General features: G+C 42.3%; 1 protein-coding gene across 1 annotated transcript; it reads right to left on the bottom strand.

Moving 5' to 3' along the window:
* Positions 1 to 4146: 4146 nt before the first annotated feature.
* Positions 4147 to 15986, bottom strand: arl6ip1 (ARL6 interacting reticulophagy regulator 1). The gene is made up of 6 exons (XM_080447609.1): positions 15809 to 15986; positions 12565 to 12698; positions 10041 to 10160; positions 8255 to 8372; positions 7081 to 7165; positions 4147 to 5652 (listed from the first exon to the last, which is right to left on the bottom strand). Exons 1-6 carry the CDS (start codon positions 15851 to 15853, stop codon positions 5534 to 5536), a joined length of 621 nt encoding a protein of 206 aa, XP_080303735.1. The 5' UTR covers positions 15854 to 15986; the 3' UTR covers positions 4147 to 5533.
* Between the last annotated feature and the right edge of the window lie 1611 nt (positions 15987 to 17597).

Here is a 17597-nt window from a genome sequence, read left to right as displayed (position 1 = left end):
CTCAAAACACTGTTTAATACACATCGATTGAGGCAGCCAAGAACCATCCTCTCTCCTTCCATCTCTGTATTTTTCTCCAGAGAGCTGACATGAGTCGGGAAAACTGGGAACGCTATCGCGGGGGGCAGGCGCTGCAAGAGGTCCTGAACCCTGCATACTGGGCAACCCATCAGAGAGAGCACCTGCCACCGGTGGCTGCCTGCTCAGCAGCACCCTGCCCCAGTGGCAGACCCACAGAGTGGCACCAGCACAACATTCTCACAGGTAGACCCATATAGCTGAATATATATATATGTCTGGTGTAACCTGACATTCAGTGAGGACTAAACTGGATCAGGGCTGAATTTCTCAGCTGCAGGCATTAAATAGGGCCCAAAACCCAAGGGACACTGGATGACATGGGCCCTCACAGATATCACCATTTAGGCCTATGTTATGGTTTAGCAACATGACACGTAGCATTCCTATTCTGCTCCCTGGCTCCTCGTCCTCATGTCAATCAAATAGGGCTTCACACTCGCCAACAGACAACAAGCGACAAGGCAAGATAAACTTAGCTGCTATCAGCAGGCTGTTTCAGTCTGAACATGTCAAGTGATCATCCCTATTTTGGGGATGTCACTATAGGCTAAAATATTCAAAATATATTATAAAATAGGGAACCCTGCTTAACTGACCAGAGTCTCCACAGGCTCTGCACTAGGCCCCCTCCTGTTTTACTCTACACACTAAATATCTAAACAAAAAAAGTATATATCTACATAGATCTACATAAGAACTAGATCCACAAGCTCACAGTGTGTCACAACATGACGCATTGTGAGCTTGTAGATCTGCTATTTTCGCCAAATGTTCGCCCCCAGAATATGAACGCCATGGTTCAAGTGGTTAGGTGGTTAAATTAAAGTAGTTACTACTTTTTACAGACCACGGCCATTCAGCCGAGGTGCCGTCAGAAGTCATGTTGTTGCTCTGGCAAATCTGTTATGAGACATATTGTGGGGAGCATATAGATATGGGAGGGGGTGAGTGTTTCAACAACTCTGGCAGGAGGAGGGGAACCCAAAAGTCTTAGTAAAAGCTTGGAGTCAGGCCAGATTTTGACAACCTGCTTTAGAAAGGAGAGGCAAAAAACAACATGGATGGATAGTGTGTGAACATATTAGTTGGTAGTGTTATTGTAACGGTTATACGGTTTGCTACATTATGTTTTAATGAAACCTTCATACATCACATATTAACTTTCAAGGCAATGTGACCATCAAAAATATTACACCATGCAGCTTTAATGAAGGAGAAACCATCCTTGGCTCACTGGGCCTGGAAATGATTCAGCTTAAAGGTAGGGCAACAGATAAGGACATAGACGGATGAAAGTGAAAATGGGCCCTGTGCACAAAACCCCCCCCCCCCCCCCCCCTTGCGCGCGTGCATGTGTCCCGGACACATATTATATATATATTTTTTAAAGCCTATTAAATCCAAGGGCCCCCATTGGCTCAGGGCCCTGTGCACGTGCACACTGTGCACAAGCTATAATCCGTCCCTGGATAAGGAACTACTTCAGAGATTTACATACTACTATATATCTTGACAACAATATCAGTTGCTTTTTATACAATTATATAGAAATTAGTTTTTCTTTTAGTTTTGAAAAGGTGGCTGTACAGAATGGAATTGAAGAATGACATCACGAATAGAGGAAGTTGGTAGTTGTTTGTACTGTACTGACTGAACTAGGTATAATGTTGGCCTATAAATGTACATTGTAAATGTCTAGCATTCAAAACTAGCTCTATTTGTGATGTATATCGATGATATACTGTAGGTAAACCTGTTCATTAATGAAAACAACAACCATTCCTCAACCAAATTGACCCTTACGAGCCTATATCTCAGAGTGTACAATTGGAACCAAATGGACCCGTAAATCATTTGTTCACTCTAAGAGTTCAATTAAACAGTGGATTTTACAGTGTAGATTGGGGTTCCAAATATACTGTATATTAAAATAAAATAAAAATCATATATCAAATGGGGGTCTGTGGCCTAATGCATACCAAACTGAGGGTCCTTTATTAAAATGTTTGAGAATCACTGCTGTACAGCGTGTGAGAGTATACGTGTAGGCCTAAACCAACATTCATTCACCTTCCTTATGTGAGAGGTGAGAGGAGAACGTTGACTTATTGCACTCCTGACATCATAGCCTTGACTCAAGGCTATGATGTCAGGAGTGGAAGAAATACTCAAGTATAAAAGTATAAGAAATACTTGAGTATAATGTTGGAGGCTGGGTGGATGTAGCTGTTCACACTTTTTCCAAAATGTATAATACCATATTAATTGTCCATGAGTATGCCAAATACTATCATTTCCAGTGTTTATGATAACCTGTTTTCCTGCTATTAACCACTTAAACCCTATAATTAGCAGACCAAAGTCCCTTAGGGCTCTATATCACCAAACCCATAATAGATTTTTCTCTACACCAAATACCTTTGCCGAAAATAGCTTGTAGATCTGCTATTTTCGCCCCCCAATAGGGCCACTAGGGTTCATGTGTTTAATGGATGTGTGTGTGTTGTGTGCTACAGGTGAGCAGAAGACCCATGCAGCTGGTCCACAGGATCCGAGGAGGCAGTCGGGGGACAGGGTGCTGTGGGCCGCACGACGCAGGGAGACTGACTGCTGTGCTCTCAGACTGTACTAGCTAGCTACACAACATACAGTAGTCAATTGCAATCACGTCATCTACAGTACATACCACAAAACAGTGGTTCTCAAACTTTTTCATCTCAAGGACCCCCAAATTGATATGTATTTGGGGGTCCCCCCCATCTGAAAATATTTCCAAATTATTTCAAGACTGAAAATAGCAAATCTAAAAGCTCACAACGTGTTGCGTCATGACGTAGTGTGAGCTTGTAGATGCCGATCATGTACTGTATATAGGGTTAAAGTGGTTAAACTGATTGTTATGCCATATTAACTCATTTAGCTGGGGACCCCTGGTATCCCCTCAAGGACCACTGGGGATCTCCACACTTTAAGAACCACTGCCATAAACGGCTAAACAGAATGGACGTAAACAACTTAAAGGAGTTCACCCAATTGCACACCCCATGAAGCCTTGAATTCATGGATTTGTTTTTGTTTGTCGTCGCATTCCTAAGCCAATAATTTGATGACTGGGTGTATTTCCGGTAGGAGACACAAATAATCTACTTTGTGTCTCCTACCGGATACATTAGGCGGTAGGAGACAGGAATCAAATTATTAGCTTAGGAATGTGACAAAAACTTTTTAAAAAATCATTAATTCAAGGCTTCATGTGGTGTGCAATTGATAGAAAATACGTATTTTTTTGGGTGAACTACTCCTTTAAGCCCTATACACTTCGTCGTATGAAGAACTGCAAAAACGCTGAGCTTGTTGATCTGCTAGATATTTTTTTTAAACTATGATGACATGCCCAAAATAGGGCCGCCAAGTTGAAAATAGTTATAAGGTGGAGCTGTCTGGCAGATCACAGCAGTGTACAGGGAATGCATGGCATGTTACCAGACAACTTTCATTGACTGCATCAAATACATTTGGGGAGGTGCCCTGCAGGCAAATGGTTGGTCAGTCATGTGTGCTATGAACCTTGTTGGAGATATGAGCTTCATACTTGACATAACTCAGACTGAGTGCAAGAGATTCTAGAGCTCTCAAGTATGGGAAACAAAATGTTCCTATATTTTACATGTGCATGGCTGAGCAGTCAGTCACACAGGCTCAGAAAGATATCATGTGCCCTAAGGAGCTAAATTACAACATTCTTCAAGTTTGTCCTAGAACCACCTTTGCTGGAAGCGTCGACAATAGTGAGACTTTCTGGGCCTGGCTCATGACTCAGCATTGCCTGACTTGATCAGTTGTGTGCCGTCGCACAATGAAAAAAGCCAATCTACAAGCTCACAGACTGACTATTTATAGCTGAGGCTTTATGCCAGAGGTATACTTGGATCGGCCATTATCGATACGACCCCCCCGTATAACCAAGTATGAATGAAGCCTTATTCGAACGATAAATTATAAAAGACATAACATAACCACAGGAATCTTGCTCTAAGAAAATAAAAATACCCAAAGCTGTGCAACTTAATTTAAATCAGACTTTTATTTGTTCTTTTTACAGATCTCCATCGGGGAGGGGGGGGGAAAACAACAGGTGAAATTCAGGACAGGGGTCAGACAGCAGACTAAAGAGGGGACAGAATAAAAAGACATCACATAGATGGAGACAGCAGGGTATAGACAGATATAAGGGACAGGCCTATTTACAGACAGGCACCCCAGACGATAAACAAAAAGTGTATTGTGGGGGTAGGAGCGAGAGCTACGGGGACCGGCGATGCTCAGCCTAGCAGCAGCGGGCTTGCTTCTAAGAGACGGCTCTGTTCTCTTTCCAAACGTGTACACACACACACACACACACACACACACACACACACACACACACACCACAGTGTACACTGTCAAAATCCTCAGTGTGAATTTAACCCAGAGTGTACAAATAGAAACCAGATGTACCCGTTTAAGTATCTGGTTCGTGATCCTCAGAGTTAAATTAAAAGGATTTTCCTGTGTATAACTCCAGTTTCATTCAGTACTCTATTTAAATACATCTAAAGCAAAAAGTAGTGACTAACCGAAAAAAGGTAAACAACTTCTTATTCTGTGGCATACTGCCTGTGAGCGATCTACGTGTGGCTGAAAGAATTGATGCTACAATGCCAGAGAAAAACAAAACACTCAGTAGTCACCGATTCTGTGAAAAATAAATAGGGAATGGCTTTAAAAAGCTTTACTGGCATCTTAAATCATTTTCATTAAACTAAGAGAAACAATAGGAAATCCCAAGAGTGTGTTTGTGTGTATTATGGTGATGAACATTTCAGTGCACAGAACATGTTTAACCACTTAAGCCCTATTACATACTTATTCTCAGCTCACGATGAGCTTATACATCTGCTATTTTAGCTATTTTTTGGAGAAGTGGCTAATGAACATGAGGAAAAGCAACAATCAGAATCCATGTGGTGACCGCATGCATTTAAATGAATAACAAAAACGAGAACACATTTAAAAAACAAATAATCCCGCTATTTGACTGGGCCTGAAATGTCAAAGGGGCGGTCGGGAGGGAAGGAGAGATGCCACGTTCTTCCACGTGTGAAAAATTGGTCTTCACTCTCTGACAGAGAGAGAGAGATTGAGGGAGCAGGGTGCTTTTTTTCTTTTCTTCCCTCTCTCTCTTCTCATTTGCTCTACTAGTTTCTTCTCTTGTAAATAGATTTCCATCTTCGACTTTGTTTCGCAGTCAGTCTTTTAGAGATTCCCCCCTCGCCACAAAGTAAAATCCCCAGTGTTATTTAACTTAGAGAGTGTGCAAATGGAACCAAATGGACCTGTATGGGTCCATTTGGTTGCACGCTCTCCGAGTTAAATTAACATTAAGGAATGTACTGTGCAGTGCTTTCCATTCCTACTCATTCTTCTTCTCCTTCTGTTTCAGCAGTTTGTTGATCTCCCTCTTCGCCATACCGGCGTATTTGGTGATGATGCCATGCTGGTTGAGGCCAGGAAGCAGCAGCAGGAAGCTCACTGCAGGGGGCAGGAAAATAAACAGGAAATGGGTTGGTTCCAAAAGTGTTGATTAACTCCTGACCATGTACAAATATAACCAAATGTTCCTGTACCTTTGGTTACATTAATGCATATTCTCAAGAGTTACAAATGGATAGATTGGGGAAATGTTGCATTTTTCAACCCACATCCCATTGTTCTTACATGAGAAGATCAATAATATAGCATGGCAAAAGAAATACTGCATGTTCTGTGCATTTTCCTCAAAATATTTACGTTGCCAAACGATGCAGTGTTTGGAAACGTATGGAAAGGTTTTCCTTTAACAATGAGTATTGCACTGTGCATAATGGCGGAAATATCTTTAATTGGTAAACCTAAGCTTAACAGAAGAATACATTTTGGGAATTAATTACAAATTAAAAACTTTAGGCCAGTTACTGGAATGACTCGAGTCTAAGGGTGGGAATTCAGACCGATGCTAAATTCCTCCGCAACGTTCTAATGCTTAATTTATGCTCCATCATACGATGGTGTTGCGCTCAGAAAGGAGCAGATCTACTACTCAACGCGTCACATACACAATGCGTTGTGAGCTTGTAGATCAGCTATTTTCAGCACAGATGGATCATACAATGACATTAAAAAAATAATTGAGCTTAAAATGGTTTCATCTCAACCATTTCATAACATCTCTTCACTCCTGGAGGCCAAAACAGAAATACATGAAGTCACATTTCACTGAATGCTTCAGGTTATCGCCATAATTTGTACTGTCATCCATTGCTGTGGGGAAGGAGTGATGTGAGAGATGGGAACAGACATGTCAGCCTCTCCCCGTCGACAACTCGTCTTCCCAGAACGCTGATAACTAACACACTCCCTAAGGGATAATTATACATCTATAGGGCTGATACTGTCTCTGTGCGTGAAACATTTTGGCAGTTTATCCAAGTATGGTTCTACTGCAATTCATTGTTCAAGCCCCAATGTATAGGACAAAAACATTACTTTCATACCATCTGCGAAGATCATTTTGGCAACGGTTTCTCACTCGCAAACAAGATGCCCCAGCTTACAGATATAATAAACATTGCTATCAAGTTACAGATCCTTTTAATAAAATGTAATTTAAATTAGATCACAAAGCCACTCGAAGGTTGCTCCTGGGCCAGACGCAGCCTGTGGGGCCGCCAATTTCGCCAGCCTCCTATAGGGCTCTAGGGCTCCCGTTTCTAAACAGGAAGCTGGTGTTTAGACAAACACCCACCACTTCCCGTTTCCTAGCATCTTATCATAGAAATGTCATTTGATCTTCACTATACGATAGAGATAGCCTGAGGCAAGCTGAGGATAGACAAGTACCACTAATGATGTTTCCCTAAAACCATTGGTTAACAAAATGATAAAATAATAAAATAGTGGCAGTGTGTGTTTTGTACTCACCAATCAGGTAGAAGAGGAACAGGTTGTGGACCTGCTGTCCAATCCAGGCCACTGCCAGCAGACTGCTGATCACCGAGGCAAAGTACTGCAGGACAAAACAGGGAGGGACCCCAAGAGACGGCACTGATAAGGACCTTCTCAGTACAAACTGTTCCACACAGCAGTAAAACCTGCGGTGTTCTTTCAACTCCGAAGAGTGCACAAATGCAACCAAATGGACCACGGCGGGTCCATTTGGTTAAATGTATGCACTCTTCTGAGTTACATCAACACGGAGGATTTTATTGTGCACTTCCTTTTCCACAGGATGCATTTACAGCCAGGTAGCAGTGCTCATGCTCAAATGGTCTCAAAGGGGGCAATTTGCTCCATTTAAAAGCTGTTCCTTGCGTCTTTGTCACAGCTTCACAGGCCTACTTTTGGGTCATTGTGACCCACTGGCTGAGAAATGCTGTGCATGGGGGGTGCCTTTGTATGAAGCTCATTAACACACGTGTCAAATATCCCCTTGATACAACGAAACTAAAGCTGCAGTCCGCTACTTTTATGCCCTACCCAGGATCCAGACAGGGTCTACCTCTCTCATGCAAGAGCAACTCCCACTTTTCCAGGAGATATTGGGCTTATGAACTTCAGGCAGTACTACATGTCAACCAGTAAGGTAGGTAATCCTACTCTCAATGGAAGAGCAAGGACACCACCTCCAACCACTTCAGACTTTATTCATTAAAATAAGTTCCAGATTGCAGCTTTAAACCTTACATGAGCGGAGTCCATGCATGTGTCCTTGTCAAATGACTGACAAAGCCCTCATTGACCGTGCTAATTGATTCTGTGCGTGTCTAACATCATTAAAGACTGCAAACGCCTTCATGTGCCGTTAGGCGGCACAAAGCCAAGTTTATGGCCTACTAAGTGGGGCAGCGGATGAGCGGAATCATATCAGCTGACTGGAGACACATTTATCTGTAGCCTAGAGAAAGACTGCATTTATAAAAAGGCACCAATACCAGATGAAGCATTCAACTCTCCTCATGACACGGATATAATGAGCAGCCGCTGGCGCCACTAATTTACCTCAAGATGGAGTGTGCATTGTTTATTTTTGGCAGTAGTGTAAAGGTGATGGATTTGTGGATAGATGGATATATATAAAATATTAAAAATAGAATACCATCTTAGGTTTCTCCTCCTTGAGGGTAAAAAGACGTGTCCCCCAGCCAAGCACACGGCGCTGGGTCTTCACGAGGTTGCCACAGATCTCATGGAAGCGTTGCTGTTGCTCTGTGGTCCTGGAGGGGAAGGAGGAGAGAAAGATTATAACAATTGGTGCATTGATTGAACCGGGAGCACAAAGAACAGCAAGCAAGCTGGAAAGCAAGAAACTCCACATAAAGCTTAAGGGATTTTTAATGTTGCGCCCAAACAAACCAGCTTTGCCCAGTTAACGGTATACTGTCTGCTCTCATGCTTGGCACAGAGTTTTCTGTAGGAAATGGGCATAGTGATCTTTTGTGTTGAAAAACTTCTAACTGCCACGGTGACTCATGATGAATAAGCAAACCGGTTGTGCATGATGTGAGCACGTCGACACAGAAGCCAAGATGATTAGAAATTTCATTGTCCTTAAAGAGGAACATCATTCTCACCATCTGTACAGTGCACTTGCCTCATTTAGGACATGATTACCATACACATTGTGCTATATAGTGCTGACCGGGAGTAAAGAAAACCATTTCAGAGGCATGCAGGGGGGGGGGGGGTATCTTTCAGAACGTGCTGTTCTCTTCTGCTTAACCATCACCCCTATTTCAAGCCATGGGACCTGTTCCCATTAGCGGTCCAGAAAGGACATCAAGACCAGTTACCCAAATAGCCACACACACCAATGTGGGGACTGCTTTGACTTTCCTCCCATCTGCTATCGCTGGCCTTGTGAGGATCCAGGTTGTGCGAGTAACCAGCCAGCCATGATGGCCCTGCACCTTTCTGCAGGACACATCTGCGTTGCGAGCAGACTGCATGGATCAATAGCCACACCCTTCCCGGCTCAACTAAGAATAGACTTGCCGCGTTCAAATGCCAGGTGCAATCTTAGCACATAACAGGCAGGAGGACATCCACCCAGAGCTCTTTTCCCCGCTTTTAAACTTCGCAGAGCAGACGTCTTCCCATGCCATGACAGAGCAATATCTATATAAATCCTGACCACCACCATCAACCATTTTCACTACACTGCAGCATTTGCTTGTCAAGCCACTCCCGCTGCCATTTGCAAAACGGTATTCTTGCAGGGAAAGCCAAATGTATGGAAGGTGCTGCGAACAGGACAAAGAAAAAAGAAAAAGCAGATGAGTCACGCTCTGCTGATGTAAGGTTACACAGTCAGCACTAAGGGGTGTCACAGTCAGTGCCAGACACCCAACACGCAGCACCTGGAGACTGTCACTCAATCCTGCCCTGAATGTCTTGAGAGACATTCTACAAGAGGAGGCAACACGAGAGCTGCCTGGAACACCTTATGGCTGTGTAGTGTGTACACCAACTGGACGCGTAGGGCTTGCCCAGAGTTTCAACTTTTAGAAGTCGTCAGAAATATTGATTAACAAATATATGATAAATCGGGCAGATAGTTGCATGTTGTACCATATTGGAATCGGTGACCTGATCCCTGTATAACTATGGTATTGTAACTAAATCCTGATATAACACATCTCATCGCGACACATTGTGAGCTTATAGATATGCCATTTTTGAAAATTATTGAAAATGTTTGCTTATAATGACAAGCCAAAAATAGGGACGCCCATGTTGAAAGTGGTTAAAACTCGGGAGACATCGGTAACATAATTCCCAACAACGATGTCGTCAAATAATGACAGACAAATCTGGACAGACCGATGGGTTGGGCTCTAGACTCAACAGCGATTCCATTCTTTATTTAGGAGACAGCCTCTCACCACTTGTTGGAGCCGAAGACCCGTGGGGCAAGCGCGGGCACCAGGTAGTCAGCCAGACACAGCAGCATGACTGTGCAGGAGAGGCCAGTCAGCACAGAGGGATCCAGGTAGTAAATCATCCTGTCGGGATAGAGAGAGAGAGACACGTTTAACAATCCAGTATGTGATTCTCAACCTTTTTTTCAATATACATTAGGCCACAGACCCACCCCCCCCAATTTAATACACATTTTATCGCTGGGACCCCTGTGTTAATTTAACTTCTTTTGGTTCCTAACCATCAATCATTTAGCTGGGGACCCCCTGGAACACCCGCTCAAGGACCTAGGGGTCCCTGGACCCCACAATGAGAACCAGTGCAGTATATCACAGCCAGTTACAGAGCTTTGATCACATTTCAGCATCAGAGTTATGCATGCTGTAAATGAAACCAGTAATGATGCCCAATCAGTTTCTAAGAATACACTAGAGCAAGGAATCGTTGTGCAGAACTTGTAACAAAGTTTGGGACGCCAGAATGCATTATTGATAAAGGCTGGCACTTGCACAAGAGTATTTTGACTTGAGACAATGTACAATGATGACATTATCTTCCCAAAGAGCTTGGGGCACTTTTTCACTGCACACAGCTCAACTCCACTCTACTGGCTTTGGTACAACATTTCTTTTCCACTTCAGATATGTAGCCAACCCTCTGCGTAGGAGGGCGCAAAGAACAATGCCGTTTTGCCTGGAAACAATCTCTATTGCACCTGTATAGTCCAACAAAAACAGCTTCTGATATAATTTTAGGCCAGAAACAGACCATGCAATTGTTCATTATTGATTCATTACACATCTACAATGGCTCGTTAAAAGTTTGGCAACAGTATTCCGGAGCTTCCATGCAGTATACAGTAGTCCGTCGTGACACAATGACAATAGTGAGAATTCTCTCTGACCAAGAAGTACCAGGTACTAACTTGCCAAATGTAAAACCAAAACACTTTTTTTTTTTTAAAGAAAGGTGAAATGAGTCAAGCCTAGCAGGTAACATGCAGTGGAAAAGCCAGTGGGAAATCTCCTCACAATTTTCAGAGGGTATTGACTAGGGGTGGGACGATATGGGTACCTCACGATACGATATATATCACGATATTAGGCCCACGATAACAATATATATCACGATATTCTACGATGTTGGATATATTGCGATATCACGATATTCGATATATATTGCAAGAAATTTCACCAACGATATATCACGATATCTGAAAATATCTATATATTGCGATATCACGATATATTGCATGAAAATTCACCAACGATATATCACGATAGTCCTTGTATTCAATTCATAAACACATAAAATAGCACCAAACAGTTCAAAATCATCATTACACAAATACAGAGTAGGAAAAACAACGTATCACAAACTTAATATCTTTTAATATCGATATTTTTCGGCAGCATATCGATTATTTATCGCGGGAGAAAGTATCGCGATATATCGATATATCGATATATCGTCCCACCCCTAGTATTGACTAGCCCGGCCCTGGACAAGACACAAAAAGCGCTGACCAACACTTTCTGTATGAATATCACGAATGAAAATCATAAATGTCCCACCACCAACGACAGAAATGGTACAGACGCCACTTAAAAAGGGATAGTTCACCCCCAAAATGACTTTTTTTCTATCGATTAGTCACCCCATGGATAGTTCATGGATTCGTTTTGTTTTTTGTCGCATTCCTAAGCCAATAATTGACCAGCAGCGGTTCCGGTAGGAGACACAAAGAAGAAACATTTTTTTGGGGTGAACTATCCCTTTAACACGTGTAAAGGTTCTTACACACCGGGGCGAATAAATATATATTTTTTTAAAACCTTATAAAGTCAATGCAAGCGTCCACATCAGTTTCGCGAAGCGAAAAAGCGTCTTTTAATTATTCGGAACGAGTCCGAATTTTGCGTATATTCGCATATTCGCCGGTGTGTAAGGACCTTTACTGTTGACCCACGTTTTCTAAATATTTTCCTTGCAAAGCTTGACTCATTTATGGAATGTAAATCATCTTTAGCTACACGCCCAAAAAAAAACTACAGGTGTAAGCCTTAGCAATTTAAAGGAAAAATGGCATAATATTTTCAATCATTTGGAGATTAATTTAAACATCTTGTCATCAGTCTTTGAAATAGAGTCAGTTCGATCATCACTTTGATCATTAGTCGCTTTCAGTGTTTATGTGATAACTGTTATCATCCATCTACCGTGTTCAGTGCACTACATGCAGACCTGACCACATGGCAGCTGATGAGGGCTATGCCAAATATGTGCCTAGTGATGTAATCTGGGTTGTCAGACTGTAAAACATGGGCCCCCTAAGCAAAACAAGTTGCCTGCATTTACAGTTAACTTGGCACCAGTGAGTGTAGGCTCCTCCCCTCAGTGTGTCCCCAGGCAACAAATAAAGCATCAATCCATCATCATCCAAGTTTAAAAACAAACAGAAAGGAAACAAAAAAAACAGACACTCACATGAAGAGCAGAGTGGTGGCACCCATCAACGCCCCAGGGAACCAGGGCCTCTCCCAGCGCAGCACCTGGTCCCCGGCCAGGATCACCTCTCCCCAACCCTGCAGCTGCTCTTCCAGCTGGGCCGTTTCCTGTGCCTGGACACCCAAAACACACACGCACAGGAAAAACTCATGAGAGGCAGGTGGACAGGGCTGCACTCCTCTTCAACCCCATTTAGACAGGGAACGCATCGGTGTCATTTTAGATGACTTTGGCTAATCAAAAATAGCAGATATACAAGCTCATAGCGCGGCACCGAGTGCCGCGCTATGAGCTTGTAGATCTGCCATTTTTGAAAAATCTTGAAAATGTGTTCAAATCTTTGAATGTAACTCAAATCTTTGCTTCTGTGAGTCCCTGGAACAAAATATTTGACAAATGTTCGCATTAATTTTATATATTTTTTAAATAGCAGATCTACAAGCTCTATGAGCTTGTATATCTGCCATTTTTGAATAGCCATAGAAATCTAAAAATGACACACGTGCTGCGTTCCCGGTCTTAATGGGTTAAGAGAATCATGTACTATACACTACTACTACGGTAGCCTTGTTAATTACATCTGATAAAAAGACACAAAACCATGTCATCCATGCAAATAATAGCGCCTCAGCCTAGATGAGAGAAGCTCAGGTGTGCAGTATAGAGCACCGAAGTACTGACGTCGCTACCAGTAGAGGGCGCTTTTCGCAGGTTCGTGGCTTAACTTTTTGTGTCGATATCCTCATTGGGGAATCTTAGATCACTTCATATAAGAACTGTGTTCCAAAAATAAACACGCCACCCCGGCGATTTTACTCATATGGATATAAAGCATCAACTGAAGGTGTAAATGTACACATTTACCCAAAGAGTAACACAATATAAACACTAGAAACGCTGCTGTAGGGACAGTGATATCAGACCCGGAAGTAGTAGTTCTTAAGACTTTTAAGGCAGAATTCATTCCATTGTCGCCAGAAACAGGCTGTATTAAATATGAATGAATAACAAACGATGCAGAGCCACCCCCCTGACAAAAATGCCGGGGTGGTGTGTTTATGTTTGGAACACAGTTCTTATATGACGTGATCTAAGATTCCCAAATGGGGATTTCAACACAAAAAATAAAGCGGCGAACCCGTGAAACAGCGCCCTCTAGTGGCAGTGACATCAGACTTCAGTGCTCTATGACGGCTTTGCGTAGGCCAGTGGTGGGGTCCGGGGACCCCCAGGGGTCCTTGGGGAGTGCATTAAATGTGCTAATATAGCATTATAATCAGTTTAACCACTACATACCTCTGCTATTAGAGCATAGTCGATCTACAAGTCCACAACACATTGTGATGCAAAGTGTTGTAGATCTACTATGTAAAAAGAAATCTTGAAACATTGCACCTCATCTAACTTTTCAGATGGGGGGCCAAATATCAATTTGAGAGTCCCTGTCCCTGACATGAAAAGGTTTAAGATCCACTAATGTAGACCAACAGAAACGACTTGTGAACCAGCAGAACAGGACAGTATTATTTGCAAGAGTTGAAGGGTGAGAGTGATGTCACCATTTAATTCTGTTCTCTGCAACAATGTGACCTTTTTACACTCCCCTACTTACGTCTTGGAGAGGTTTCGAATCTGAGCCCTAGTTTTTAAATGATCTGATTAAAACATTGTTAACCAAAGATTTCAGATTAGATTAAATGTGTTAGACATTGCATAACAAAACTTAAGTTCGGCATCAATCCACTCCAATTAGCAGTATAATAGTACAAGAGAAATAAAAAGAAAGAAAATGTGCATACAAATATATAAAATTAGGAAACGGGCAAGACCACATTTCTGTACAGCTTCCATCCACTGCTGAAGTGCTCAACTTTTCTTTCCTCCCTTCACGTGGAGGTGTTTCTCTGTGCAGTGAGTCTGCAGACCTGCCATGTGAATTCTTTTTAATACCTTTTTACCTTTTTTTCTGCCCCATGTGATTTTTTGCACCATAATGTCTAGTCATGCACACACCTGCCACTATGTGGACCTACCAATGTGTTACCACTTTGGAACCTTATGCTAAGCTCATGTACATACTGCCATTTCCTGGTCTTAGGCTATGTGTATGTAGACATCTTGATCTTTTTGTGTTCTGTTACAGTGGGTCTCAACCTGCTGGTCGGGACCCCCAAGGGGGGGTGGGGGGTCCCACATGATTTTAGGGGGTCCCCATATGACAGTGAAGTGACAATTTAAGAACTTTTAAAACCTTTTTAATAACAAAAAACAAGTTAGCAACAAACTACTATAAAAACTGGTCAAACATTGGCCAAATAATATGATTAAAATTTGATTAACTCCTACAATTCCAAGTGCTTGTCAGGGTGGGGGTCCCCAGTTCAAATCTAATTATTATGGGGGAGGGGGGGGGGGGGTCACGGCCTGAAACGATTGAGAACCACTGTTCTATTAGACATGCTTATTTAATTTGTCCATTTTCTATCCTGTGCAACTCCCCCCCCCCCGTGTTCTCCCCTTCTGGAAAACATCAACAATGATGGAGCTTACGAATGTATTTCACCCACCACTTCTTTACACCTGTAAACCAGTGATGCGACAATTAAGTGGATTCTGAATATAATCAAATTAATCATAAAATTCGAATAAAAAGCAAATGCAATACCTAGAACAGTAGGTATTACACACCTAGCAGAAGGCTAATGTGATCGGCATACCCAGGGTCAGTTTGAACGCAACAAGGATCAGACTGAATACTAACGAGGGAGCGATCAGCTATACATACATTAGCCCGCGCTAGAATGAATAGATCGCACCAAAAGGGCGTCGCTAGCCGAAAAGACTGATCTACAAGCCAACAACGCGTCGCATGACTTGTAGATCAGTTATTTTCGGCAAGCAGCAGCGCGTACTACAGGGTATAAAGGAGCCTTTAATCCTCATTAGGGCCAGTGTTGCCATGTCGGGAAATAGAAATAGCAGATATACAAGCTCGCAACGCGTTGTGAGCTTGTAGATCGGCTATTTTAAATAGCCTATAGCATATCGGGTTATAAGGCGCTCATGTGGCCCAGTTGCTTCTTTTGGGCTTGATTTCCTAGACCCGGTTGCTTATTTCTCTCACAAAACATGGCAACACTGATTAGGGCCGAGGACGAGCCAGAGAGCTAACATGCTAACGTTAAAGTTCACCTGTTTGCTAGCAAGAGAAATACATACTCACAAGTAGATTGGCACTTTTGTTGTCCACCATAACTGTCTCGGCCATGATTAGAACGCTGTGTGTTGTCTGTATCTATTCAGAATGATGATGGTTGTCTATTAGTATTATTTAAAATAAGAAACGGCCCAGAGCACAGCAGCAGCCACACACCTCCTTCTTCCTTCCTTCCTTCGGCGTCACTAACGGTCGGTCCGAGTGTTTTTTTTTTATCTCGAAATTTGCGTCAAAACTGTCAGACGGAATTCTGGGAAGTGTAGTTCCCAGCAGCTCCCCTCCGTGACGCTAAACAGTGCATTCCGGGAAGTGTAGTTCCCAGCTCCCCTCTTTCTATGGTGACTCCACTAAACAGTGAACCAGCTGGTTTCATTCATATTAGGACCGATAATAAGTCACTAGCAGTGGTGTAAAGTAACTAAGTACATTTACTCTGAAGTACAATTTTGAGGTATTTGTACTTTACTGGAGTATTTCCAAATTTCAGTATTATATTATAAAACATACATTAACCACTTTAGGCCTATTTTAGACATAGGCTATAGCTATGTATGCGTTGTGTGCTTGTAGATCGGCTATTTTCAAATATAGCAGCTTTAAACAAAATAATTGATAGAAAAATGTGAAATCCTCTGCTCGTCATAGACTGGATGAACGAGGACACCTGGTGGTTGTTTCTAGTTACTGCATTGTGTCACAAAAGGATGGTTAATTCCTGACTGGCTATGATGGGAACACTTTACTGACATGACACCTGTTATAAACATGACATAGCAGGCTTAACTAACAAGTTGTCATAACAAAGACTCAACTTTGCTTTTAAAGTGACATAAATGACTGAATGACACTTAATGACTCTTAAATTCATAAACCTTCCTTCACCTTTAGTGTCATAAGTAAGTGACACAGTAAAATCATTATTTTCAGATAAATGTGATTGGACAGACGGAGCTCAATGCCAGTAACCCAGAGGAAAAAAACAATTATTGTATTTAATTCTGTAAAAAAAGAAAAGATACGTTTTCAAATATATACATAACAAGAACAATACAAATGTTGTAAATTATATAATTTTTAATCTATATAATCTTTTTTAATATAGATGTACAAAACATAAAATCTCATTATTACACCAACAGAGCAGGCAGAGCCTGGTGGACACGCACACACACACACACACACACACACACACACACACACACACACACACACACACACACACACACACACACACACACACACACTTAATGACTGGTGAGTGGTGAGTTAAGGAGACAGTCAGCAAATGTACAGTACATTCACAGTCACATTCAGCATATGTGACAAATGAACACAGCTACATTGCTTTTGTCTTTTTTGCGTGGTAGGGGTACCGGCGGTGCGAGCCGTTCGGGGGAGTGGACACAGCGAAAACAAAGAGGCTGTATATGCAACATTAATCAATACTGAACCACAATGTGATCAATTTATGGGCTACAATGAATAGTTTTTTTTAGAAACAAGCTGCGGCGGTCCTGTGTGTCTGTCCTGTCTGTTCCCAGCAACGGCCAGCGAAAGTCGCCTGTGTCCACGCTGAGGAGCGCTGTGGCTCGCTTACAGTTACACGCCTGCGAGCATGGGAACATTTGCAAGCAATATATCATTGGCTGTCAATCGGCCCAATCATCAAAACGTCACTTTGTCGTCACTTTGTCGTCACACAAAAAAAGGAAGATGCATTCAGGCCAAGATCTGAAATGATAACTCATGGAGGTTCTGAATGCATAAGTAAAAGCCTCCTGTTCAATTCGCCATT

This window comes from Gymnoscopelus braueri (assembly GCF_963280865.1).
Source record: "Gymnoscopelus braueri genome assembly, chromosome: 13".
Lineage (NCBI taxonomy): Eukaryota > Metazoa > Chordata > Actinopteri > Myctophiformes > Myctophidae > Gymnoscopelus > Gymnoscopelus braueri.
The sequence above is the reverse complement of the archived record's forward strand: the minus strand, read 5'-3'. Positions and strand labels throughout refer to the sequence as shown.

Coding starts and splice junctions, on each gene's coding strand:
- arl6ip1 (XM_080447609.1), bottom strand. CDS start 15,853: ATGGCCGAGACAGTTATGGTGGACAACAAAAGTGCCAATCTACTT. Junction 10,161..12,564: donor GCCACCACTCTGCTCTTCAT/GTGAGTGTCTGT, acceptor CTATCCCGACAG/GATGATTTACTACCTGGATC. Junction 5,653..7,080: donor GTTCCTCTTCTACCTGATTG/GTGAGTACAAAA, acceptor TGCCCCCTGCAG/TGAGCTTCCTGCTGCTGCTT.